The 24954-nt window shown below is 56.6% G+C and overlaps 1 protein-coding gene across 3 annotated transcripts; it reads left to right on the top strand.

Moving 5' to 3' along the window:
• Nucleotides 1–433: 433 nt before the first annotated feature.
• SRL (sarcalumenin) lies at nucleotides 434–20829 on the top strand. Of its 3 annotated transcripts, XM_015877429.2 has the most exons (8): nucleotides 454–546; nucleotides 6270–7181; nucleotides 8542–8640; nucleotides 9190–9285; nucleotides 12528–12563; nucleotides 16139–16255; nucleotides 16644–16877; nucleotides 17535–20829. In XM_015877429.2, the coding sequence occupies exons 1-8, from the start codon at nucleotides 486–488 to the stop codon at nucleotides 18344–18346; spliced, it is 2367 nt and encodes a 788-aa protein (XP_015732915.1). In that variant the 5' UTR covers nucleotides 454–485; the 3' UTR covers nucleotides 18347–20829. The 3 variants fall into 3 exon arrangements, with proteins under 3 accessions (XP_015732918.1, XP_015732915.1, XP_015732916.1); XM_015877430.2 differs by lacking the exon at nucleotides 12528–12563; XM_015877432.1 differs by lacking the exons at nucleotides 6270–7181; nucleotides 12528–12563 and having other exon boundaries at nucleotides 434–546.
• Nucleotides 20830–24954: the final 4125 nt, after the last annotated feature.

Raw genomic sequence — 24954 nt, 5'->3', positions numbered from 1 at the left:
GGTGATTGGGACAGCCTTATTTCTCCTGGGCTTTGAGCACAGCCATCTCCTCCCGTGCCTTCTGGGGGGCATCGCAGCGGCTGTGTGTCCCTCCATCTCCCACTCACGGTGCCTGGGTTGGGGTTACGGTTTAGGGTTAGCCCGGCAACGATCCTGCATCCCCAGCTGCACACCGTCATCCCCATCCCCACCTCTGCGCTTTCAGCTTTAGCAGGCAGAGGATCCTCCTTGGATGTCCCCGGGGCGCTGCGCGGCGGCTGTGCCCATCCTTAGGGTCAGCTCTTGGCGTGGGACGGCGATCCCATCGGCATTGACACCGTGCCAACCCGGCCCCGACATCAGCGCTGCCGCTCCGGCCCCGACCGCGGCCCCCGGGAACGGCTGCAGCGGCGTGTGCGCAGGGCTGAGCCGACAGCCGGCAGCCCGGCCCCCGGCCCGGAGTATAAATAGGGGCGGCGAGCGGCGGAGCGTTCCTGGCAGCCACCATGAAGCGCCTCAACCTGCTGTGCTGCTGCGTGGCCTCGCTCCTGCTCCTCGGCACGGCAGGTACCCGTGGGGCTGCGGGTGTATTATGGGGCTGTGGGTGCTTATAGGGTTGTTGGTGCCCAGTTGGGGTTGTGGGTGCCTGAGAAGTTCCTGTGCTCAATGGGGTTTGTAGGTTCCTGTTGGGGCTGTTGGTACTTTATGGGGCTGTGGGTGCATGAAGGACTGGAGGTTCCTATAGGGCTTCATGTGCCCGTGGAGTTCTGGGTGCCCAGCCAGGCTGGGGGTGTGCGTGGTGCTGTGGGTGCCCGGTGAGCTCAGCCTGACTTCAGAGTGGTGCCCGCAGCAGGACTTGTTGGCACCCCCAAAACTGTAGGGACACCAAGAGCCGAGGGGATGTGCGGTCAGCAGGGGCTGGTAGGGACATGGGTTGGGGTCCCTGCTCTGCACTCAGTGTGGGCACAGGGGCTGTGCTGCAGCTGAGGTGCTGGGGGCAGTGTCACCCCCGGGTGCTGGCACAGCTGGTGCCGCTGGGCTGCAGCCCCTGCGTGGGGAGTGCTGGGCTCCAGGGCGCTGAGCACGGGACCCCCACCCACCGAGGCTCTGGCAAGCGTTGGGGTGACCTCCAGACCCCGCTGCTCACCCGGTCCCGTGGCGTCCCCTGGGGCACCGCCGTTACCCTTGTTTGCCCTTGAGTTAATTTGGGCCGGTTTGCTGCCTGGCCGGGCTCAGGCGGCCGCGCTGCCGGGGGGCAGCTAAGTATGGAAACAGCCGTGTAAGGGGACACTGCGCTCCTGCGGCCGCCTGGCCCCCGCGCCACCACGGCCCCGCGTGCGGCACCCGCAGCTGCTGCCTTCTCGCAGCCCGGCACCCCCAGCACTGCCCGGTTGTAGCCTTTTAAGGGCATCTTTTACCATTCTGGTGAATAAAATGGGTTTGGGGTGAGGGGTGTGTGCTGCCGGCAGCTGGGTGATGTCTGTGGATGGGAACAAGAGTGATGGAGGGTCCTCTCTGGGCATGGCTGGTGGCATTATGAGGTGCTGGAGAAGGGTGACAGGAGGACACTGCAACCAGCCTGGCTGGTGCCGGGCTCAGCCTGGTGCTGTGGGGAGCAATGGCAGCTCCATGGGACAGGTGGTCTGGCAGATGGGTTGGGTAGAGCCGGGCTCATGGATGTGCCCCACACCGGCTGCCAACTAACCCCATAACCCCGGTTGCTGCTGCCATCTTGAAGGCTGTCGCTTCACGCTGGTTTGGTGACGCCTGGGACCCTGTCACCACTCCCAAGGGTGGGAAGGACCCATGGCCCACGTGGCCGGGCCTGGCAGAGCTCCCCGCTGTGGACCTTGCCCACCTCCAGCTGGGCAAGGAGCTGAGGGAAACCTTGGCACACTTGTGCCCTTCTGCAGCGAGTGCTGAGGGTGTAACAGGGCTGGCACAGAGCTCTGCTGTGACAGCAAGCATGGCTCACTGCAGCTTTGCCATCCCAGACTACCCACCCCTCCATCCCATCCAGTCCCATCCCAGTGCACTGAGCTTCCCCAGAGCTGTGGGGTCACCATCCCCCAGCCAGGCATCAGCACAACCATGGGCACCACTGCTGTTTGGTGCAGAGATGTAGGGTATGAGATGCCACAGCTCTCAGTCCTTTGTGCCACCTACATCTCTGTCACATCTTGTGCAGTGGGGATCCCGATCTCTATGGGTACCCTGGCTCTCTCCCACATTATGGGCTGAGCAAAGAGAGGCAGATGTTGGGTACCCTGCTGCAATGTGACCCCTGGTCCCACCAGACCCCACATTGGAGGGAGCAGGGTGGATGGACAGGAAACCTCGTGTCCCCACTCAGAGACCTGCATGCTGTGCTGTAAGGACCCAAATCCCAACCCAGGCAGTAGGTCTGAGGGTGAGCAAACTGCTCACAGAATCACCCCATTCTTTGCATGGCAGTGGGTGCTGGCACCTCATCAGGGCTCTGCTGGTCTATTTTAAGCTGCAGGGACATTTCCCTTGTAAGTGATAGCCCAAGGAAGCCATTGAGCTCGTGTGCCGGTGGGGGCTGGTGGAGGGGCCGGGGAGTCTCCGGACACTCTGAGCCAGGTTAGGTGCTGAGCCCCATAGAAAAGCCCTGGATTTGGGCTCCTCGTCCCACTGTTGTGGCTCGGTACCACCTGAACAACCCCAAAAGTTTAGGGATCATGTGGGGTAAAGCATCATCCAGCACTGAAATCCAAGCTGTTCCTCGCTGTTTGCTCTCTTGCAGACCCCGGTCTCCCATCTCACTTCTCCCTTCACCACTTCCCCCATCTTTGTGCCATCTGCAAGGCAGTGCTCACAGGCTCAGGTTCTCCTCCAAGGCTCCGATGGGAACCATGGGGTGAGCACCCTGTGGGAAGGCAGTCAGAAAACCACCCCACAGAAACCATTCCCCACTTTCCTCTCTATATTTAGCAAGCCCCGAGCCTGGTTTTAATCACTGAGGTTTCCTTACCCTGCTTTCTTAATCAAAATATCATGCAGCCCTACCCCACTATTTATAGAAATCAACAGCCAATTTTCTTTTCCAGCTAAACTTGAAATCTCCTCCGCAAACCAGGTCAAGTTAGCCTGACAAATCTGTTTCCTATGTCCCTGCTGTGATCTGCACAGATCAGACATCCCCTCCTGTGTGCAGGAAGCTTTCACACTGTGATTTCTCTTGCAAAACCATTGGGGAAAATGCCCCAGGGCTGCTGGGAGTGCATGGAGGGGGAAACTGAGGCACAGACAGACTGGGCTTGGACATTGGGTGACATGGGGAGTGTCTGCAGTGTGTCTATGGTGTGGCTGGTGTTTCCTGGGGGAATCCCAGGAGGTGCTGGGTGGTTCCTCTGAGCCCAGCTTCACTCCTGGCCCATTGCAGAACTCTGTCAGGACCAGGCATGGATATGAGGTTCAGTGCAGCCTTGCTTGTGCTCAATGGGGAGAGACAGGCAAGGGGCTTCCTCGGGTCTGCTCAAAATTCCCCACAAGGAGATGCACGTGTCTTTCTTTCATAGCAGCAAGATGTTCCTCTAAGTCAATGAGTTCACTTGACCAGAGCAACTCTTTGACCAGGCCTCATTAAAATAGTGATGGCAAGAAATACTGCTTTGGCAGTTGGGACCTGGCCTTGGCTTCCTTTCAACCCGTGCAGCTCCTCGTGTCCGTGTCCCCCTGGGTAGTGCCACCGTCACTGCTGTCACTCCTGCTGCCGTCATGATGGGCACAGCTCCCAGATCAGATGTGCACCCCGGGGTGTGGGATCCCCCAGAGCCCCACTGGGAATGTGGGGGAGAGTCCCACTCACACTCATGGGAGATGGTGGCTGTCCCCTCCCTGGCTATTGGTGGTGCCCATTTTGGAGCTTTCCCTTGTGCTGGGTTCCTATGCCTTGATGAGCAGGAGAGAAACCAGGTTGCTTTGGTTGATGTTGGCTTTTCAGCTTGGTGGATGTTGGCTTTTTGCTTTCCTCCATGGAGTAAAACATGAGCAGGGAAGGGAGCCCCATCACTGAGCGCAGGGCAGTGGGGAGAGGCCAAGCCAGGGCTCGTGCATGGCCCCGCACTCCTAAGAGCATCTGGGTTCCTCCTGGGGCATTCAGCACCTCCTGGGGCATTTCCCCCATTGCAGAACTGCTGATCCCCCAAAGAGCTGCCATCAGAAATAACACCCTGTGTGCTGCTGGGGCTGAGATTCGGGCAGGGGAAGAAGGCGTGCGAAAAGCCATCCCCAGGGCACCACACAGCACCGACCCCACGCTCAGGGCTCCTATTTCTGCTGGAGGGGGAGAGTGTCCTTCCCAGGGCCACCTGTGCCCATCTGTCCCTCCTGGCTGTCTCCAGCCCTGATGCCATTCACAGAGGCAGGCTCTCTCTGTTCATTCTCTCCATAGAGCTCTGTGCAAGGAGAGAGGGTGCCACAGCAGTGGGGAAGGGACGCATGCATCGTAGCTGTAGGATGGGGGAACCATCCCCGTGCTTCCCGTGTTGGCTGCTGTGGCATCAGCACTGGTGTCCCATATCACACTGCTGGATTTCCATTGTGGTTGTGCCACAACTTGCTGTCAAAGCAGTGGACAGGGTGGTCAGGAACCAAGTGTTCTGACAGTGAGTGGGTCAAGGTCTCCTCTTCCACACTTGGCATAATGCAGGGTATGAGTAAGGGAAACCTTGATGTCGCCTTACAGCAGGTTTGCACATTGCTGCTGTCTCACTCCATGCTGGGGAGCACAGGGCTGAGGATGTCACCCTTGGTCAAAGGGCTGGGGATGAGCGAGTGGGTGCCTGTGAGTGAGGGTCTGGTGCTGCCCGTGCCCTGCTGAGCTGCTGCTCACCCCACTATACAGTTGCTGGGTGTATTTTTAGCCCTCAGAGGACGGGAGGAGGGTGTTAAGCCCGTAACCTTCGTCCCATTTAGCCACCCGGTGCTCACCAGGCAGCCATCTGCAGATCAGCACAATTCGCCTTGTGATGGATTTGGAGACCATGTAGGGGAAACAGGAGGGAGAAGGAGAGGGGCTTTATGTAATTCCATGAAGGTCACGGGAAACAAAGCCCGTGGCAGGGAATATCCCAGTGTGAGTGCATAGTGAAGGTTTCCTTTCTCCCTGCGCACAGGGGATGCAGCATGTCCCTGCCCAGGGGACACCTCTGTCCTCTGCATCCACTCAAAAGAGACACATGGATATCCCCAATGAGGTCTCCTGCTCCTCACCAGCCCTGACCCTCCCCACGCACCTGCCCTGGAAGCAGCACTTCCCTCTCAGCCCTTTGGCTCACTGGCTATTTTTGGGCCATGCTGAGAATATCCCTGTCCTCATCTGCCATGGGGACCCTCAGGGTACAGGTGGGCAGAGCACGCCTTGTGCCAGCTCACCCCTTTGGGTGGCTTGGAGGGTGGTTTAACACCAGTGCCATTGTGCTGCCCTGGCACAGCACTAAGGTGTGGGATGCCATGTGCGAGGCTGCAGGAGAGCCCTGGCTTCATGTCGTGTGCCATCCTCGAGCTGCTGGCCCTGACCACAGCCCGGGCAGCGGTGGCCTTGCTCCCTGTTGGCATCTGCTCGCCAGCTGGAGTACAAAGGCATTATTTTCCTCTGAAACACTTCCCTGGTATGCAGGCACTCGAGTTTTCAGGGGATTATTTAGACGAGCAGCAACTGTTTGTAACAGAGACAGTATAGCTGTTGATATTTTATTTTTGGCATCCGTTGACTAATGTTAAATTGCAGTTGGAGGCCTATGGAAAATACGGATGCCTGCTCCCGGCCCGCAGAACAAATTCATTGTGTTCCAGCCAGTTGCACGGAGTGGCAAATGTTTTCCTAATGAAGGGACATGCACAATAAATAGCTCCGTGCCTGTCGCGGGGTCAGGCCTTGTGCTGAGGAGGCAGAGCCCACCGTGCTGTGCAGGGCTGGGGAGGACCCTTCTGCCTGCCAAGCACCCCAAGCCTCTTGCTCCCAGCTTTCAGAGCTCCCCATGCAGCTGGGTTCTCTCTCAGGGCTGCTTTGCTGCCCCGCAGAGCTTCTGCAGCACCCCACAGGCTGCACAGCTATGTGCAGCCATGGGGACATGTCCCCAGTCTGGGCAGCACCAGCGCTTCTGCCTGCAGATGCCTCTTTGCAGCCAGCTTCTTGCTATGGCTGGAGCCGGAGATGCTTTAGCAGGAGTTGAAGTCTTGGTGATGGCCACAAAGGCTTCTCTTGTCCCCCATGGCCATGGGCGGGCGTGGGTGAGACTGACCGAGCTGTTCTCATCATTTAGATGAAGATGTCGGCCATGCCGCCCAACGCCCCTCGTCTGCCGCGCAGCCCCACGTGGAGGAGATGGCCGCCAATGGCAGCCCCAAGGAGGAGGATGGTGGCGGAGCTGCCAACACCTCTGTGCTCACAACCACAGAGGGAGGTGGCGAGAGGGAGGAAGAGCTGAAGGGAGGCCTGAGCGAGGCTGCAGGGCAGGGCCAGGAGGGGCCTGACGGGGCATCGGGGAAGGATGCCATGTTGGGCGGCACTGGAGCAGAGGGAGAGGCTGCCCTGGAGCCTGGCACACAACATGGCGGCCAGGAGGAGAAGGAGGCTGACACCAAGGGAGTGGCCTCAGAGGGAAAGGAAATGGAGGAGTCAAGAGCGTCTGCTCCTGAGAGAGGAGAGGAAGAGGGTGAGCAGAGCTCAGAGGAAGATGATGAGCAGGGGGAGTCTGAGGAAGATGAAGGCAAAGCAGAGTCAGAAGAGGAAGGGAAGTCTGCAGAGGAGGGAGAGTCTGAGGAGGATGGTGCCGGCCCAGAGGGGCTGGAGGACAGAGCTGAAGGGACGGACAAGGAGAAGACTTCAGGGGAAAACAGCCATGGCGAGGCAGCAGCCGGCAGTGAGGGAGAGCAGAGGGACGGCCCTGCCAGCTGCCATCACCCACCCTGCGGGGATGTGGAGCCCGGCTCAGGCAGCAGCAGCCCAGCAGCAGCAGGAGACCCATCTACAGCAGTGCAGGGAGCAGCAGCAACAGAAGACCCCCCAGCAGCTGTCAAAATCCCACCAGTAGCAGAGAACCCACCAACAGCAGAAGACCCGCCGGCAGCAGTGGGAGACCCCCCGGCAGACAAGGCGCCATTAGCAGAAATGGAGAACCCAGCCAGCCCCAGTGCCCGCCTCGCTGCCGCTGAGCCCCGGCGCAGCCACATAGGTTGGAGTCTTTTTCTCTCCGTGTGCTGTAACGTAGCGAGCAGAGGGCAGCGAGAGTGACCTACTATCAAACCTGGCGGAGCTGAGCTTGGCACATTAAACTGCGCCTAATGCATGGCCCTCTCCTAATGCTTGTGCTTAACTGCTGCACGGGTGGGCGGCGATGGCGAGGTGGGAGCCTGCAGACGTCAGCGCTGGTTGCGGTGATACCGAGGTTGGCCGACATTTCCCTCCCTGCACTTTAAGCCCATGACTTCTCATCTGCAGACACATATAAGAATCTCTCTTCCCTCCAATCCCTTTCAGCAGCTGCAAAGCTGTTAGAGGACATTTATCAGCCCGCTGAGCTCACCCGGCTCTCCTGGCACACAGGCAGGACGCTGCCCATGCCGGTGGGCCCCGTGTCCATCAGCCACTGGCCCTCAGCCCTTGCCTTGTAGGGAAGATGCACAGAGCTAATTCAGACCGCTGAGCTGCTGAAGCGTGGCCCTGGCCATAGGCAGGGTGTGTTCAATCAGCCCAAGGCATGTAGCTCAGGAAAAGTGATCCCCCCTGCCATGTTTTACTAGAAGTGCTGGCGAACTTTGTGCCCATAGGTAAGGCAGCAACCTTTGGACTCAGCTGATTCTTTTTCTGCTTCCTTCTGTAACATCCGAGCTCAAAAAGTTTACGTTTGTGCCGAGAGGAAAACCCAGTTTGGTCTCAGTGGCTTTACTTGGCAAGTCAAAAGGTCCTCCTCAGCCCCACAGCCTGAGGCTCAGCATGGGGCTCGGTGCTGCCCCGTATCCCAGCTCTCAGGGCCCTTGGTGTACCGGCTCTGCTAGTGCATTTGGACTGGGGACACATGGAGGGCGCAGAGGTGGAGAGGCAGGAGGGGACCTTGCAAACCCTCCTGTCTCCAGCTTGATGTGTGATTTTTGAGGAGCGGACAGGGAGGGAGGCAGAGCTCAGTGCCCAGAGCTGAGGGGAGCTGCAGCTGTCGGGGAGCAGCGTGTTGGGCAGGGGCCCCATGGGCAGCAGGTGCCGCAGTTCCCACCCAGCACTCCCCAGCACCCGAGAGCCCCTTCCAGGCACGTCCTTCGCATTCCCCATGGGCGCCGGCCCTCGCCTCTCCCTCTCTGCCCCTCCTCAGAGCAGAGCAGTTGCCCACAGCACTTCCCTTGGCAGCTCTGACCAAATCCTTTGAGAGCGTTTGCAAAACAGAAACCAAGCGGTGTGCCAAGGCTGTGGGTGCTGGGTGGGGTGGGCTCGGGATGTGCGTGTTCCCCATCAGCCTGTTCCCAGCACAGCTTGTGTGAGCACCCACCTTGCCCCCCGCCATCAGCCCCCACCATAACAGGTCTCCCTGTCTTTCCCTCCAGAAGAGGTTGAGGATGCCAGCGAGCCCACCAAGCGCGACCGGTCCCACTTGGAGAACACCCTCAAGCTGAACGAAGACAAACCTGCTGATGATGTTTCAGGTGAGGGGACCCACGTTGGTGTACAGGGGCATACAAAGGCATGCAAAGTTAGGGGGCTGATAACTGAAGTATTGGCCCAAGCCAGCCGCGCTGCTCCCTGCTGCTTGGAGATGGTTGGGGCAACTTGTAATGAAGGGTTTTGATTTTTATTCTAATTCTGGTTTATTCTTATCAGGCTTGCTTCTGCTGGTCCCTTTGGCAGTCAGGACTAGAAATGGAGCGATAAGTGTCTGGGAAATGCCTGCCTCCAGGTCGCTGGGCACCGTGGTGGAGGGCTTTGGGGATTATGGGTGTTGAGTGCTAGACAGCATTAACAAGGGAGGTTCCTGCATCAGTTGTTGGCAAGTACGAGAGCAGCACAAATATCAGCAGGGTAGGGGCTTCGAGATGCGTGACTTGGATCATTTTGCACAGGATTTCAAGTGTGAGATGCATCCCTTTATTTACAGCTGAGTCATCCTCAAGGTCTGCAGGGAATGTCCAGCATCGTACCTAGAAGGGATGGATGGGGTTTGCCTGTCACCAACGTTCATGCCTTTTCTCCTCCAGGAGTGCTGCAGCGGCTGAGGAAGATCTACCACTCCTCCATCAAGCCCCTGGAGCAGTCCTACAGATACAATGAGCTGAGGCAGCATGAGATCACAGGTAATGCTGTAGGCACCAGGCTCTCCAGCACCGTCAGGTCATTGGGATGCATTCAGACAGCAGCACAGAGAGCAGGTCATGGAAAGGCTCGGGTAGCTTGGCTTCCTCTACAGCTTCCCAAGAAGGCCATGAGCATGCTGGGCTTGGAGAACGTGCCCTAGTGAACCCAGCACCCAGAGGCGGGCATTCCTGTATCTGCCTCAGCTCATCTGCTGTCAGGACCATCTGTGTAGTCTGAACATTGAACTCTGCCTGCTTTGGGTCCTCCACCTGCTCAACATCAATGCTCTGTACCCATGCCAAGCAGAGATCATGGCCCAGTGAGACAGGCTTGGCAAGGAAGCTTAGGACCTCTCAAGGCTGGGGTTGAGCTTCCTGGTGGTGGCTGGAGCTGGCATCCTTCCTGCTCCATATGGGACACAGCCACATGGCCAGGGTATCCCTCAAGCTCAAGCCTTCTTTTATCCTGGGAGTTAGTTTCCACCCCTTGGCAACTACAGACACCTTGGATCAGGTGAGCAGGTCCCTGTGGTTACAGACCTTGGCTTGGGCTGAGCCCCAGTGGTATACATGTCCCTCCAGAAGAGGCAAGAGCAGCTCCAGCCCCAGGATGCTCACAGGTCTGGTGGCTCTTCTGACCCATTTGATGTGAATAACCACAGGCTGACATTGGCTCTAATGATCCTGAGGACACTGTCCGGACAACGGGCCCCAGCCCAGCCCGAGGCCCCAGTGCACTGAGGTTCAGCCTCTGCTGAAGTCCTGTCCTGAGCTGGGGCCATGTACCCCACATCACCCTCCTGCCGGGGTCCCTCCTGGCCCTGAGGTTCTGCTTCCCACCCTGGGTGCCCTCAGAGCTTTGTCCTCTCGCCCTGGAGCAATGCCCATCCCTCCTGGTGCAACAGAAGCACCTTGCACATGGCCCTGACCATCCTTCCATAGCTTCTGTATGGACAAACCTATGGGATACATCCCCTGAGAGCAGAACCCTTGTTTTACAGGGGACCCCATTATAGCCCAGATGCTACTCCTATGTCAGTGCCAGACTTCTGACCTTCTGTAGGAAAGCCAGCACACCTCCCAACCCAGCACAGAGGCAGCAGCAAGTGCAGGAGACCCTCGGGGGACAGCAGGATGGGGTGGGGACAGGGCTGTAGAGTCCCCAGCACCAGCCCTGCTCCTATACCCTGGCACTGGCTACCACTCACTCATGGGGTTAATGGGGTGGGTGGGTGTAGGGCTCATACAACATGAGGCATGCACTGCTGCTCCTGCAGCCAGCTCTGTGTCGCTGCCTTTGTGTTGCCTGGGTCTGCCTTGCACTGCTTGCCACATGGGAGGGCAGCTTGGGGCTCACAGCAACCAGCACCTGCTGCCAGCTCACTGTGGGGCACTGCATTTAGGAGATCACAGAAGGTGGTGGGTTCTCAGCTTCCTACTCTGTCTTTGCTGCTCACCTCCAGAGGATGCAGCCCCCAGCCCCAGCTCTCAGTGCACAGGTCGCTTCCTTGCTCAGGACATCTCAGTCTGCTCTAGAGCCACCCCATGGCCAAGCAGCACCTCTCTGCTCCATTCTGGGAAGGCACTGACAGCCCCTGCTGAGGGCCCCATGGGACCCACCAAACCTCATGCTTTATAAGCCATTGCCCCTCTCAAACCCAGCTCCTGAGCAGGTCTCATCAGGGCAGCTTCTGATGCTCCTCGACAGCCTTCTGTCACACCACTGCTCCAGTCTGTTCCTCCCCATGAAGAACAACCCCCAATACATCCTGAAGGCTGACAGCTGCCCTGGGTGGATTCCTGCACCAGTGCCCACCCTGCCATACACTGCTGTACAGGTGTGACCCAGAGTCACAGCTTCCTGGTATAGGGATACCACGCTGCCTGCAGCCCCCAGCTCAGCCAGATGCAGCTCTAAGACCAATCCTTTTATCAGAACTGCTTGTCCTGCCCCCCAAACAACCTTACTAAGTCCAGCAGTTTGCCCTTTATAACCACTGATACAGCTTTTCCCAACCCCTCGTTAGCAGTGTAATTAGAGCAGCCTGCAGATAAATTGGAGGGTTGGCCTAAGCAGCCCCCTTGGCTTTGTGAGGTGGATGAAGATGAGCCTTCTGAGCCCCTTCTGTTGTGTGAGGTGAGCCCTATCCCTGCCTATGGTTTGAAGGGGGTCCTGCTTGTTGGGGTGGGGGGTCCCTGTGAACCAGCAGATGCTGTGAGCCACCCTGCAGGGAATCCCTTGTAGCATGGAGGGGGCACAGAGCTGCAGGCTGAGCTGGCTGGGAAAGGCAGGACAGCTGGGTGAGCAGTAGAGCAGCAGTGTCATGGAATATGCCTGACCTTTGGAAGTGTAAGCCAATATAGGGGGGTGCTGCCATGCTCTCCTTCACCCCCTCCATTACACAGCAGCTCTCCATTTTATCTGCTTTCCTTCTAGCTTTGCTCCTTGTTAGCCCCAATGGGGGGCTCTCTGCTGTGGCACTGTGCAAACGTCACCTGTCCCAAGGGAACCGTGGCAGGCACCATCAGCCTGGCTGAGATGTGCTGGGGTCTGAGCACATCCCAGAGCATTCTCCTGCCCTGTGCTCACAGCAGGGACGTCCCATCCTTTGCCCAGTGCAGGATGTCTCTGCTCTGCCATTGCACTCACGTGTTGGTTCTGCTTGTGTGCTTGGTGATGGCTGGGCTGCTGTGCCATGCCTGCTCCTGGCTGAGGTTGCAGCCTGGTGATGGGCAGCTTGCTGCAGGGCCGTGGTGCACACCAGAGACCCTGCGTGCTGTGTGTGTGCCAAGCAGCTCGTCTGTGTGGGGAATGGCCTGCAGCTGCCTTCGCCAGGGATGGATGCACTTGCACTGCCACGTGGTGGGGGCACATCTCTGTGCTGCTGGTTGTTCTGATCGTGGCTCGTGCAGCTCTGTTGGCTTGGTGAGTGCTGCTGCCAGGGAAGGCAGAATCTGAGCGGGGCAGGACTGGCTGCAGCGTATCGCTGGTGTGGCAGTGCTGCCTGTGCACAGGGCAGGCTGGGTTTGGAATCTCATCCTGGTAGCTGCGGGTCTCGTTGCTCACAAACTGTAACTCCTTCTTTCCTGCTGGAAACGTGGCCGTCTGCTGGCTTGTCCCACCCACGAGAAGGCCAGGGCCGCTCTTCAGCTCCCTCTCCGGCCCGGGCCAGACCCAGGCAGCCGCATCCCTTCTTCGACTCACGGTACCTTTTCTCTCTCCCCGTGTCCCCTGCTAACAGCTTACCCCGGACGCACCCTGGGCTCCTCTGCCACAGGTTGGTATCGCTGCCTCTCTCCTGCATGCTGCCAGCGCTGCCCGAGCTCCTCAGCGGCCCTTCCCCTTCTCTCACCCCAGCAGAGCTCATGGTTCAGCTACTTTCTGTCCCGCAGCACAGAGCTCAGCAGCACCACGCCGCCTGCCCGCAGCATCCTTCACCTCCCCTGGGCTTTTAAACCTTGGGTACCCCCTCAGGACGGCGTGAGCTCCCTGATGAGCGACCCAAAGGCTTCCTTGGTGGACCTGCGGGACCACCACCGACCCGTGGGGCAGAGCGCAGAGCCCTGCGGGGTGATCTCCTCCCACCCATCGCCCCGCTACGTGCAGAAACTTCCCCGAATACCTCCCGTTGATCCCCCCCGGCTGCACTTTAAGCCCATGACCCAGCAGCAGCTGTCCCAGTAACACCGCCCGGCCCCTGCACGGCGGCCTCAGCCCTCCCGGGAGCTGGAGCTGGAGCTGGAGCTGGCTGCTGGCCCGTGCCGTGCCCGGCTGAGCTGCCCGGCCCCCGGCAGGAACGGCCGCAGGAGCGGGGCTGGGAGGGAGGCCAAGCAGCGCTGCCCATCCCCTGCGTCCCTGCTGCGACGTACTGCGGCAAAACGACGGGGAGATCCCGACCCGTGCCGTACCCCACAGCCCCTGCCCTGCGCTCCGGCACAAACAGGCTCCTCCATACCCGACACTGCAGAGCCCTTATGCAGCCCGGGGGCTGCTGGCTCGCTGTCGTGCCGGCAGTGGGGAGCGGTGCAGGTATATTTAGCATGTCAGATAGCTGCCTTATCTGCGCCTCTCGCTGTGCAGGCACACGTGTGTACGCACTGCTGCCTGTGTGGGTGTGCACGCCTGGGGGTGAATGCATGACACAGAGGTGAGTGAGGATCCACGTGTGACTTGCCCTGCATCTGTGGGTATGTGTGTCGTGCACAGACCCGTGGTTGCTGTGGGTTCATCTGCACTGTCCTTGCCCTGGCAGTGTCTGGGCACAGGGGTGGGTTAGCAGAGGGTGATGCTGGGGCAGCCTGCCCAGGGGTTGGAACCCACCCGGTTTGAGGGCAGGGCACTTAGGGCAGTCTGAGCGAGGAGAGGATAGAGGCTTTGTCCTTGTTGTCTGCGTTGCCCTGGGAAGGGTCATCCTTGCCTCGCAGGCTGAGCCATCCTTCTGTTGGACTAGAGGGTAAAGAGGGGGGATCCCAACCCCAGAGCATCAGAGCTGCCTCCTGAGGGCAGCCTGGCCTTGGAAGCAACATGGAACTTCCCAAGAAGTCACTGCTGTAGAAAATGGTCCCTCCTTGACAGAGAGAAGCAGTTCTCTGCCTTTCCCTTCAGGGCAGCAGCCCTGCCAAGGGCAGCAGTGCTCCAGGGTGTGGGCTAAGGGCAAGCACAGTCCCTTCAGAGGGAGAGAAGCCCTTCTGGCTCTGTTCACTGGGTGCTTTGTGATTCTCAGCGTGCTCTGGAAACCCACTGGTTTAGATAAGTGGCTACTGAGATTTAAGCAGAACCGTGGATGTAAAGCAGAGGGTCTCAGGGGTTCTCCCACTTGCACACAGGGCTTGATCACCTGCCGGTGTGAGGTCTGCAGAAGCCAGAAGGATGAGCTGAGATGAGCGCAGAGTTCAGTGTGAGTTGGGCTGGGCTGGGAGCGAGCAGCCACTTGGTGGCTGGAGAGAGCCACGTGGCGGAGCTGCTGTCATCGTCTGCAGGAGCTGGCAGTTGCCTGAGCCCTTTTTTCCCTTGGCAGCACGGTCAAGGTGATAGTAAACCCGTACAGGAAGGGCACAATGGGGGATGTAGCAGGTCAGGCCAAGCAGCAGCAGGGTGGGAGACGTGCTATGCTCCCTGTTCCCGTACCCAGGGTGGCAGCAAGGAGAGGCCATTCATGGGGTGACATCCTCCAGGCCCAGCAGCTTCCCAAAGCAAAGCAAGAGATGGAGCTGGGGACCTGCAGCCTGCCTTAGCACAGCCCCTTGCCTCTCTGCCACATGAGGATGGCACCTGGAGGAGCCTCACAATCCATGCAGTGGAGCTGGAGCTTGCTGGCTCCAGCCTGCATGCAGCCACACCTGGCCGGGATCCTATTATGAAACAACACGTGGGGACCCGCCTCAAACCTTTGGCACAACATCACAGGGGATAAGCACAATAATAATCCGAAACCCAATTAAAGCCAGCAAGTGAACAGAGCAGCAGCGATACAGCGGCACAGAGGAATAATTAATAAGAAAAGCCCAAGGTTTCAACACTTGTTTTTATCCCTCATGGGAACAGAAAGTCAGATCCCAAATGTTCCAGGGAGACAGAAGTGGGCAGGCTGTGTGTTTGCTGGCGGAGGAGGCAGAAGGTGCTGAGTCTGACTGCCCTGGGTTGGGGCTGTGCTCCCACTGTGGGGCTGTGGCTGATGCAGCCCCACAGCTCATGGAACAAGCAGGGCTCAGGGCCAGTCCTGCTGGCCCTACTGTGGATGCCCTGTCCTGGATGGGGGGTAAGATGCATGGCCACAGGCTGCGCCCCATGGAGAGACATTGTCAGCCTGTTCCTTTTCTCCAGTGGTGCTGTGGGAGCTGCTGGATGGGTTGGGTGACAAGCTGCCATGCAGTGCCCTCTACCACCCCTGGAAGTAAGAGCTCATCATCACATTGGTTTTGGGGCTCTCTTGCAGTGGAGATGGGTGCTCTGCCTGCTGGTGAGGTTCCTTGCTCCTGTCTGGGTGGCAGCATGGAGCAGCCTGGTCTCTGGGAGTGAAGTGGGCATGGGGAAGGTTGCCAGAAATGGGAGCTCACCCTTCTGCCCTCCATTTCTGTCCTGATTTGGGCTCCCTGGATGCAGTCCTAGGGCTGACAGCACCATGCCCAGCACTATGGGGGCTTGGTGGGGCTGGGCAGCGTGGGCTGATGGTACCAGTCAGTCCCAGCACCCTCTGGATCAGGGATTGGTCCTAGGCAGAAATCACACATGGGAACAGGTTCTCATGGGCCCCTTGGTAGCCTTCATCTGTGCTCTCTGAGCCTCTCAGCAAGCTGCAGGGTGGAATGGGTGCTGTAGTGGTTAATTCTCCTCCCATCTTTCCCAAGCACAGAACAGGGCTGTTGGTTGAGCTTGCCTTCCCTGTGCTGGGCTGGAGCCCTGCACCCTTCAAACACCCCAGCTCCTTTTGCACGAGGCATCTACCTGACAAGCATGGCTGCAACCCTTGCATGTCCAGTGCTTTGTGGCACCTGCTTTCCAAAACTACCCCCGCAACCCTGTGCTCACTCCAACTGAACTCAAATTGAGCCAACATCATAACTAAAGGACCTTCCAGCCATTGTGTACTCTAAGGGCCAAAGCTCGGAGCAGGGCAGACAGGCTTTGATCTCACTGCAGTGCCAGCATGGGGCTCGCTGGGCAGTGCCGTGGCTCAGAGTGACCAAGCAGCTGCAGCAATGTTGAGAGAGCAGCCCAATGGGCAGACGACTCCCCGAGCACTTCATCGCCGTGCTGCTCAGATGGGATGCTCATTACAGCAGGGAATGCACTGTGCACGGCGGCCGCAGCCATTGTTTTTTCACTTCCTCTTGTTATTTCCCCTCTCTGCAGATGGGGAGATCACTTCCAAGCCGATGGTGCTATTCCTGGGACCGTGGAGCGTTGGCAAATCCTCCATGATAAACTACCTCCTTGGGCTGGACGACACTCCCTACCAGCTCTACACAGGTACCTTGCTCACCACAGCCCTCCACCCTGAGGGTGGGCTTCTCCCTGTGCAGTCACAGCAAGGGCACCTCGCCATCTTCTCCCAGTCCTTCCCCACCAGGAGCCAACGCACTCAGCCTCCAAGAGAAAAGCCCTTCCTGATCATCCCTGCTCCTGCCCGTGTCACCTCGTACCCTAGGAGCTGAGTGGAAGGTGCTTCTCCAGCCCTGTTGTTATGTTCCCCAGAGCTTTGGGGTGAATGCCATGGCTCTGATTCCCATGCTCCCCCAGCGTCTCTTGCCAAGCAAGGGATGCTTTCAAAATCCCCACCTAGTCGTGGGCCAGTCCCTGCAATGTCCAGTGTCTGTCATGGATTTCACATCTCTGCTGCTCCTCTTGTGCTGGACAGGGGCTGAACCCACCACCTCTGAATTCACTGTCATCATGCACGGCCCCAAGCTGAAGACCATTGAGGGCATTGTGATGGCTGCTGACAGCGCGCGCTCCTTCTCACCCCTGGAGAAGTTCGGGCAGAACTTCTTGGAGAAGCTGATTGGAATAGAGGTGCCCCACAAGCTCCTGGAGCGAGTCACCTTTGTGGACACACCAGGCATCATTGAAAACCGCAAGCAGCAAGAACGAGGTAGGGGTGTTCTGCCTTCACCTAATGGGCTCCAGGAAGGATGCTGTCATATGTGGGGTAGCCAAGATGACTCATACGCTCTGAGGAAGAGCCCTAGGCTACAGCAGGGGTCTGTTCCTACACCGTGGGGGCTGGAGAAGTCAGCCTGCTCATGTCTCCATCCATGGCCTTGGGAACCTCCAGGGATGGGGCACCCTCACTACTCTGGGCAGCCTGTGCCAGAGCTTCACTGCCCTCTGAGTAAAGAATTTCCACCAACACCTGACCTAAATTTCACCTCCTTTAGTTAAAAGCCATTCCCTCCATCCTGTCATTATCAGACTATAAAAAAATTTGGTCTAGATGGTATTTATAAGCTTCCTTTAGGTACTGGAAATCCAGTATGAGGTCTCCCTGGGGAGAAAGGCTTGGAGAGGTGAGGCTGAGGGAGGCACACAGGCTCAGACACAGGAATGAGCTTTTAAGCCAAGAAGCTCTGAAGTGTTTTAGCACTTATGAAACAGTTTCTGTGCTGCATGAGAAGTCTTCTGTGCCTCACACCTTGTGCTAAGCCAGACAGGGCGTGAGACAGCAAGCCCAAGGTTTATCTATCCCCTGATCAGAAGGGACTCCCCCCTGCTGGCCATTTCTGCTGGATTTCTCTTTCCTCTCCCCCAGGTTACCCATTCAACGACGTGTGCCAGTGGTTCATCGACAGAGCTGATCTCATCTTTGTTGTCTTTGACCCTACGAAGCTGGACGTGGGCCTGGAGCTGGAGATGCTGTTTCGCCAGCTGAAGGGCCGTGAGTCTCAGATCCGAATCATCTTGAACAAAGCCGACAGCCTGGCTACCCAGGAGCTTATGAGGGTCTACGGGGCCTTGTTCTGGAGCTTGGCTCCTCTAATCAATGTCACAGAGCCACCCAGGGTGTACGTCAGCTCCTTCTGGCCCCACGAGTACCACCCGGATACCCACAAAGACCTGTTCCTCAAAGAAGAGATATCGCTCCTGGAAGATCTCAACCAGGTGATTGAGAACAGGATGGAAAATAAGATCGCCTTCATCCGCCAACACGCCATCCGGGTGCGCATCCACGCCCTGTTGGTCGATCGCTATCTGCAGACCTACAAGGACAAAATGACCTTCTTTAGCGATGGAGAACTGGTGTTCAGAGACATTGTGGAAGATCCTGACAAGTTCTTTATTTTTAAGTCCATTCTGGCAAAGACCAATGTCAGCAAATTTGACCTCCCCAACCGCGAGGCTTACAAGGACTTCTTTGGCATCAACCCCATCACCAGTTTTAAGCTGCTGTCTCAGCAGTGTTCCTACATGGGAGGGTGCTACTTAGAGAAGATCGAGAAGGCCATCACTCGTGAGCTTCCCGATCTGTTGGGAAGCATTGGCTTGGGGAAGAAGCCCAACGTTCTCTCCTGCGACGTCACCGGCTGTGGCGAAACCCCAAAGAATCGCTACAAGAAACCGTAAGGTGTTCTGTGCCATAACCATCCTCGTGTTCCTACCGGTGAATGAGCTTATGTCTTATCTGTCCAAGAAGCCATGGTTTGTTAACCCTTTGAGTGCCACACTGGCAAAGGCTACTGTACGATGAGGACTTTGAGTCATTGACATCAATGGCAGGGGAAGATGGGTGGGCATAAGAAAGAGAATAAAAACTGTGAATTCCTGACATTTTATCTTTGTTCTTTTGCGTAGAAGGCAATGTTTAGGCTGTAAGTATGAGAAATGTGTGGTGAGATAGAACCGTAGATGCTTCTTCACTGGCGCCGAGATGGGCGAACAGGAGTTTCAACCTCTGCAGACGTGAAGCTGGCAGGGAGCAAGAATGAGGGCACGGCATGAGAGCACAGGGGACAGCGGTGACACAGAAACCTGGGGCATCAGCAGGAGCCCTGGGGCACAGCACAAACATCCTGCAAATCCCTGCAAATATTGATCCTGGTTTTCCTTCCAAGACTTTTAGGTTGCCTGGTGGAGTTCTCCTTTCACGTAACAGCTGAGCTTAACTTGATTCTGCAGCCTGGATGTGAGCCATATGAAGGGATTTGGTCCCTGACACAGAGGGTAAAACTCTGCGAAGGGAAACAGGAATGGAGGATCACCAGCCATGTTCTTTCCCCCACTCTGCTGACCTGTTATCCCCAGGACAATCCAGGCAGGTTTCTGTGGTTTGTTCTCCAGGCTTCACCCACGTTAGCTGTGATTTTCTTGGCTCATCTCTGTGCATCGACACTCAGCCCCAGCAGCCCTGGTAGAGTGAGCACTGCTTCGAGAAGGTGATGTTCCCCTGGGAGCTGACCTCAAGACCCAGCAGTGAAGGCTGGGAGATTATGGCTGGTGCTGAGCCCAGTGCAAGCCATCAAGAGGCCGGTCTGGATGGAGATTGGTGCCTTTTGAGCACACCAGCAATCTGCCAATGGACCACTAATGCTGCTCTCCAGGAAAGCTCTGGTGCTGGAGGACTTACCTATGTTAGGAACAAGAAGACATGAAGGTGCCAGGTGAGGCAAGAAAAAGGCAAAGGCTATGAACGAGGGAAAGAGAATGAAAGACATGGAAGGCTCTGTTGTGATGAGGAGGGTGTGAAGGGCAGCACCCATTGTTTCCCTTTGCCACGTGGGATGTAAGTGAAGAGAGAAGGTTCGTGGGGCTCCACATCCCTGGGCACTGGGGCTGGGTGCTGTCAAGAGGTCCCCTGAGCCGAGGTGGGCTTGTGGGACTCCACCCAGGGACTTCCCACGCTCCCTGCCTCTGCGTGGCGGTGGGACTGGAGCTGGACTGGTTACGACGAGACATCTCTGCATCCAGGCGTGGGAAGGGGCATGTCTCATGGGAGGGGACTGCAGGTAATGAGTGAAAGCGAGGAAAGGTGTCAGAGAATGCAGCCGGGATAGCCCGGAGAGAAGTGATGCATTCATGAGTCAGCGCTGTGAGATCTCAGACCTGCCCAGAGCTGCTGCCTCCCTTTGCTGTTCCCTTTTCCTTCTTTTACGTGCTCCCATTGCTCATCGTCGTCCCTCTCTGTCTCACCCACTCTTTCTCGCCTCTCACTGTCCTCAGCCAGGCAAATTTGCATGGTTTTCTTAGGAGCTAATGGAGTAGAAACACTGACAGAAGTGTGCTCACGTTGTCGCTGTTCCTGCCGTCACGCTGTGTGTCGTTGTCACGGTAAGCAACGCACATAGAAGCAAACTTTCTATTTGCAAGTGCTGCATTGTGCCATCTCTTTCTCTGCGGTCTTTGTTCCTCTAGAGATGGTGGGTTCAGTCTGGGGTGCCTCAGGCCCCATAAGGAGCCCAACCTCTCCCTATGGCCTCGGGCCCAAAGGCAGCATTGCTCTGCTCTCAGGATGCTCCCATCCTTCTCCCAGACCCTTTCATTTTGCTCCAGCTTTTCTTCAGCATTCATTGCCTTCTCTCCCATTTACACCCCTCTCTCCTCTTTGCCATCCACACACCCTGTGCAACCCTACTGTGTGAGGGTCCCAGATGAGGCTCCTCCATGATGGTCACTGTCCCTCCCTAGTAGGGAACATTGGGGGTTCCCTCTCCCATGCAGTGCCCCACACAGCACCCCATGTGAGAGCGATGGCAACAGTGGCCCAATGCCAGAGCCAGCCTTGGCCCCATGCTGGAGGGGTGGGTGACACTGAGCCGGTCCCGGCTGTGGGACTGGTCAGCCCAGACCCTCTCAGCTGTATTTGGGGAGCTCTGGGAGCTGTGGGAAGGGGAGTATGGAGACATTGGTGTTTTGCTTAGAAACCCCAAGCCCCTGTGTCCCCAGCACCAGGGCTGCAGGCATCTATCCTGAGAGGGTGCTGGGCAGATGCTGTTGGGAGTGGCATAGCTGGGGAACAGGCCTGTGTAGATGCCCATGATCATGTGCATTTGGATGAAACTGTCAGTTTGAACATCAGCCTGTCTAATAAATCCTGATCTTTTCCAAACTCACTCCCCATGGGTGCCTGCTTAGTTTTTCTCACTGTTGTGGTGTGAGGAAGGGGTAGGCAGGGAAAGCAGACAGCAGGGGCTATTGTGCTTCCTTCCCAGGGGCTAGGAAGAGTGTGCTCTGACCCACAGAGGATCTCCCAAGCACAGGATCCCCTGCTGCCCCATCACAAAGCCTGGGGACACGTGGTGTGAGCAGCCAACATCTTTCATGGCTGTGGCTTCTGTCCCTGGAGCACTGTGTTGGTGCCTGACCTGCCTGGGGACCTGCTGCCCTGCTCTGTCTGTGTGTCCTTCCAGCAATCTGTCTAGCTCAGTGATCTGAAAGGGTTGTTGCAGGAAAGCTGGAGGAGGAGGAGGAATGTCTCGCTCAGCCGTGGCTTCCTTTGGAAAGTCTGGAAAAAACTGTGGCATCTTGACGTGTGTGAAGGTCTGACTGGCGAAAGCACATTTTCTTTCCAAAGCTGCTTTGGAGATGTGAATCATGAGAAATTAATGCTCCTGGCAGAATGAAAACCGATTCCCCTGAGACTCAGTGCTGGCAGCAGCTCTGGCGCATCCCTTGGATGGAAAACTCAGGCATTGCTCCCAGCCTCAATGTGCTGCAGCCCAGGGCTCAGGACCTGCCCAGCCCCAGCAGTGTCACTGCTGGCACTAGGCACAAGGTGACAGTCCCACTGCCTTGTTGGCCCCATGTAATGCCTTGAGGTCTCCGTCACCTGCCCCGGTGTGTGTGGAGGTGATGGGCTGCTCCCTGCATAAGGCTCAGAATCCTGAATAGATTCCCCCAGATTTTTGTATTTTGCCCATTAAAAAATACTTCCTGTAAGCTCGTCACCCCCAGCAGCACTGCTGCATTTCAGGGATGAAAGTGTCACAGAATCATAGAATGACTTATGCTGGAAGGCACCTTGAAGACCGTCCGCTTCCAACCCATCCTAGTGGCTTTTCTCATTGAAGTTGATGTGTTTTCTGTTTCTATGCTGCAGAGGCAAGGAGCAGCGCCTGTAACTCAATTGATTTCTCTCACAGTGAGCATGAGGCCAACGCTTCTCCCTGCACTGAAGGGAGCCCCAAGGCTCTCCAGGTGTGACTTCCCATGGAAGGCTGCCTGCCTTTCCTCAGCCAGCCATGCACGGGGAGCTGGCAACGCAGTGCCTTCTATCAGAGCAAGACCAAGGGCGCTCTGCAGGGAGCCAGGGTGCAACCCAACAGGCTGCTCCTTTTGCAGCATGCTCATTAGTGGCTGTTTAATTACAGAACACAGCGATTAGCCGTTCTGAAACACTAATATGCACACGCATGGTATGCAACGAGCAATTAGTGCTGCTAATATTAGCAGGAGTAGCAGTGGGAGGAACAGAAAAAACACAGCAGCACGGCAGCAGCCACCAGATCCACTCCTGCAGCCACTGGGGGACCTTCCGTGGTGCCAGCAGCCAGGCCAAGGTTGCAGGTGACCCAAAGAGCATGGAGTGCTGCCTGATGTTCCTCAATGCTGCAGTTAATGGTTGCTGCTCCTAATTCTGGTGTTTCTCAGCAGGACAGAGGATTTCCAGCCAGAAGCCCAATTTCTGCCCTACCTGCCATGACAAACATCACTGCAGTTATGTTGCTGTGGGAGGAAGGAAGAGTAAACTGTGAGCTCTTAAGCTTTCCACGCACATCTGCATCCGAGAGTTTCCGCTTTGGTGGCTGCTGCATTCCCCCTTCCCACGCCCCACACACTGCTCTTCTCCCAGCTCCAGCACACAGAGGAAGGGAAAGGGAAATGGAAAGGGAAAGGGAAAGGGAAAGAGAAAGGGAAAGGGAAAGGGAAAGGGAAAGGGAAAAGGAAAAGACAGGGAGAGGGAAAGGGAAAAGACAGGGAGAGGGAAAGGAAAAGGAAAGGGAGAGGGAAGAGAAAAGAAAGGGAAAGGGAAATGGAAAAGAAAAGGAAGGGGAAGGGGGAGAGGAAGGGGAAGGGAAGGAAAGGAAAGGGAAAGAAAAGAAGGGGCAGGTGCTGAGCTCTGTTCCTTGGGGGCATTGCAGAACAGGGCCGGGCTACAGGGATGGCAGTGCTGCCCCAGAAGGGTTTCCTTGTGTTTTCTTTTTTTTCTCTCCATTGCTTGCAAACGTAGCCTCGTTGTATACAAACACAAAATGCCAAAATATGAGTCAGCCTAATGGCACTTTGGCTTGCAGACAGAAACAAGCCAATAAACGTTAGAGGCGCAGTTTGCAGAGGTGATTTATGGGCGGGTCGGAGGCTCTCGGCAGATCACATCTCAGCAGGTAGAACGTGCTCCTGTGCTCCAGGAAACGCTTTTGATGCTCCGCTTCCATCAGGGAGGGGAACAATATGGGGGAACCCCTCAGACCCCACCAGTAGCCAGGTGTCCTTTCCCAACCCCGATGTCCTTCAGGGCATGCAGCATCTTCCTATAGAGTCAGAATGCACAAAGGTGCACGTTTTAACAGCTGCCAAATCAATTTGGTGGCACGGCGCCCTGATGTGGCACAACAAAAGATCCCATTCACATGAGGGCAGATCGAAGATGGGCTCAGGGATCTGAACTCCTGCATTTCCCAGCTTTTGGCTGTGGGGTGTTTTTCCAGCACTAAGGATCTCCGTGAGCCCCCGGTGGGACCTTGACACCGTGTCGTTCCTGGTGACAAATGCTACGGTCAGAATCTGCCACTCTGTCAACATTTACGCACGTCCTCAGATCTACACGTGTAAATAATCCCATTCAGGTCAGCAAAGCAAACCACACATATAAAGTTAAGCATGTGTGAAAGTGTCTGAAGGACCGAGGCCAAGGATTGCAAAACAGTTGAAACTGTAATCCTCCATTTTCATTAGTCCTAACCTTCTCCTAAAACTTCCACTGTGGGCTTCAAATCCTCCACGTCTCATTGAGCCAAAAGTGATTTTTTTTCTCCCCAGGAAGTCCCAAACCCTTCCAGCTGTTTTCAAGCTGTCAGGCTTCTAAATTGCGTTTCTCAGTGAGGACATTCTGCCCTTTTAACTCAGATAGCTCAGGCTCCGTTGTGAGACCAAAGCTGCTTAAAGGCAGCCCTTCCTTGCTGCACATTCCGACCCTCAGACAACTCCGTCCAGCTGATCCAGCTGCTTTCACTAACAAATGGATGAACTCTCCCACTTATTCAGAAGACTCCTGGAGCTTCCCTTGCCCTGCAGAAGCTCTGCATGGAGGAGAGAGGGCAGGATGGAACATCTGATAGAGCCCAGCACACCTCCATTGCAATGAGCCCGGAGGTTTGAGCGCTTCAAGTAGGGGAAGTGAGAGTCCTAACTATGGGAAATTCTTCATTAAGTGCTTCCATGGCTCGGGGGCTGACCTGAGGTGCATTCCTTGCTTGTGTGGTCCAGGTGTGACCATCACCTGCTCTACTCCTCCTAAGTCCTGTCAGTGATTGCATAACTTCTCACCCTGCCATCTTTCACTTTTCAGTATAAGCTCAGTACCTATTGCTTCCCAACTCACCCACCCACCTTGCTCTATGGACACAGAGCCATCTGTTCCTGCTCCTCTTTCAGATGCAGTGGAGTGAAGTTCTGAGCAAACACAAACTGTTTCAGGACAGTAGAAGCTGCTCTTTCCAAGCTCATGGAATGTCTGCATGTAGAAATTGTCACAGAAATAAGCATCCCTTGGTGCTGTGGGCAGTACTGCCACATAGACCTGTCTGCCCCAGGGGAGCAGAGGACATCGTGTGCCTCCTGTGTGCCCAGAAAAGCACAGCCAGCCCATGAACTCCTGTGCAGAGCCGTGCAGGTGCCTCTCTCCCATCTTTTCTGGGCAAAATAAATATAGAAAATTGCCATGGATCTTTCTCTTTCTCTTTCCCTCCCTCCCCCCCCCACCATGATTCTGGCACCCACACCACAGGAGAACAGATTTACACTTAAAACACACTGCAACATTCAGAGAGTGGAAGGATAAAGCTGCTGTATGAGGAGATGGGAACGTCGTGTTGCTGCCATTCCAGCACAGCTCAGGGACAGCAGCACAACGTGATTCCCTCAGCAACCTGAGCTCAGAAAAGGGCTCAATGCACACACAGCAAACATTGCACTGAGGTTTAAGCTGTGTAATTCCCTGCGGCACTCAGGCCCAGAGC

This window comes from Coturnix japonica, chromosome 14 (genome assembly GCF_001577835.2).
Source record: "Coturnix japonica isolate 7356 chromosome 14, Coturnix japonica 2.1, whole genome shotgun sequence".
In the NCBI taxonomy this organism is placed as follows: domain Eukaryota; kingdom Metazoa; phylum Chordata; class Aves; order Galliformes; family Phasianidae; genus Coturnix; species Coturnix japonica.
The sequence above is the reverse complement of the archived record's forward strand: the minus strand, read 5'-3'. Positions and strand labels throughout refer to the sequence as shown.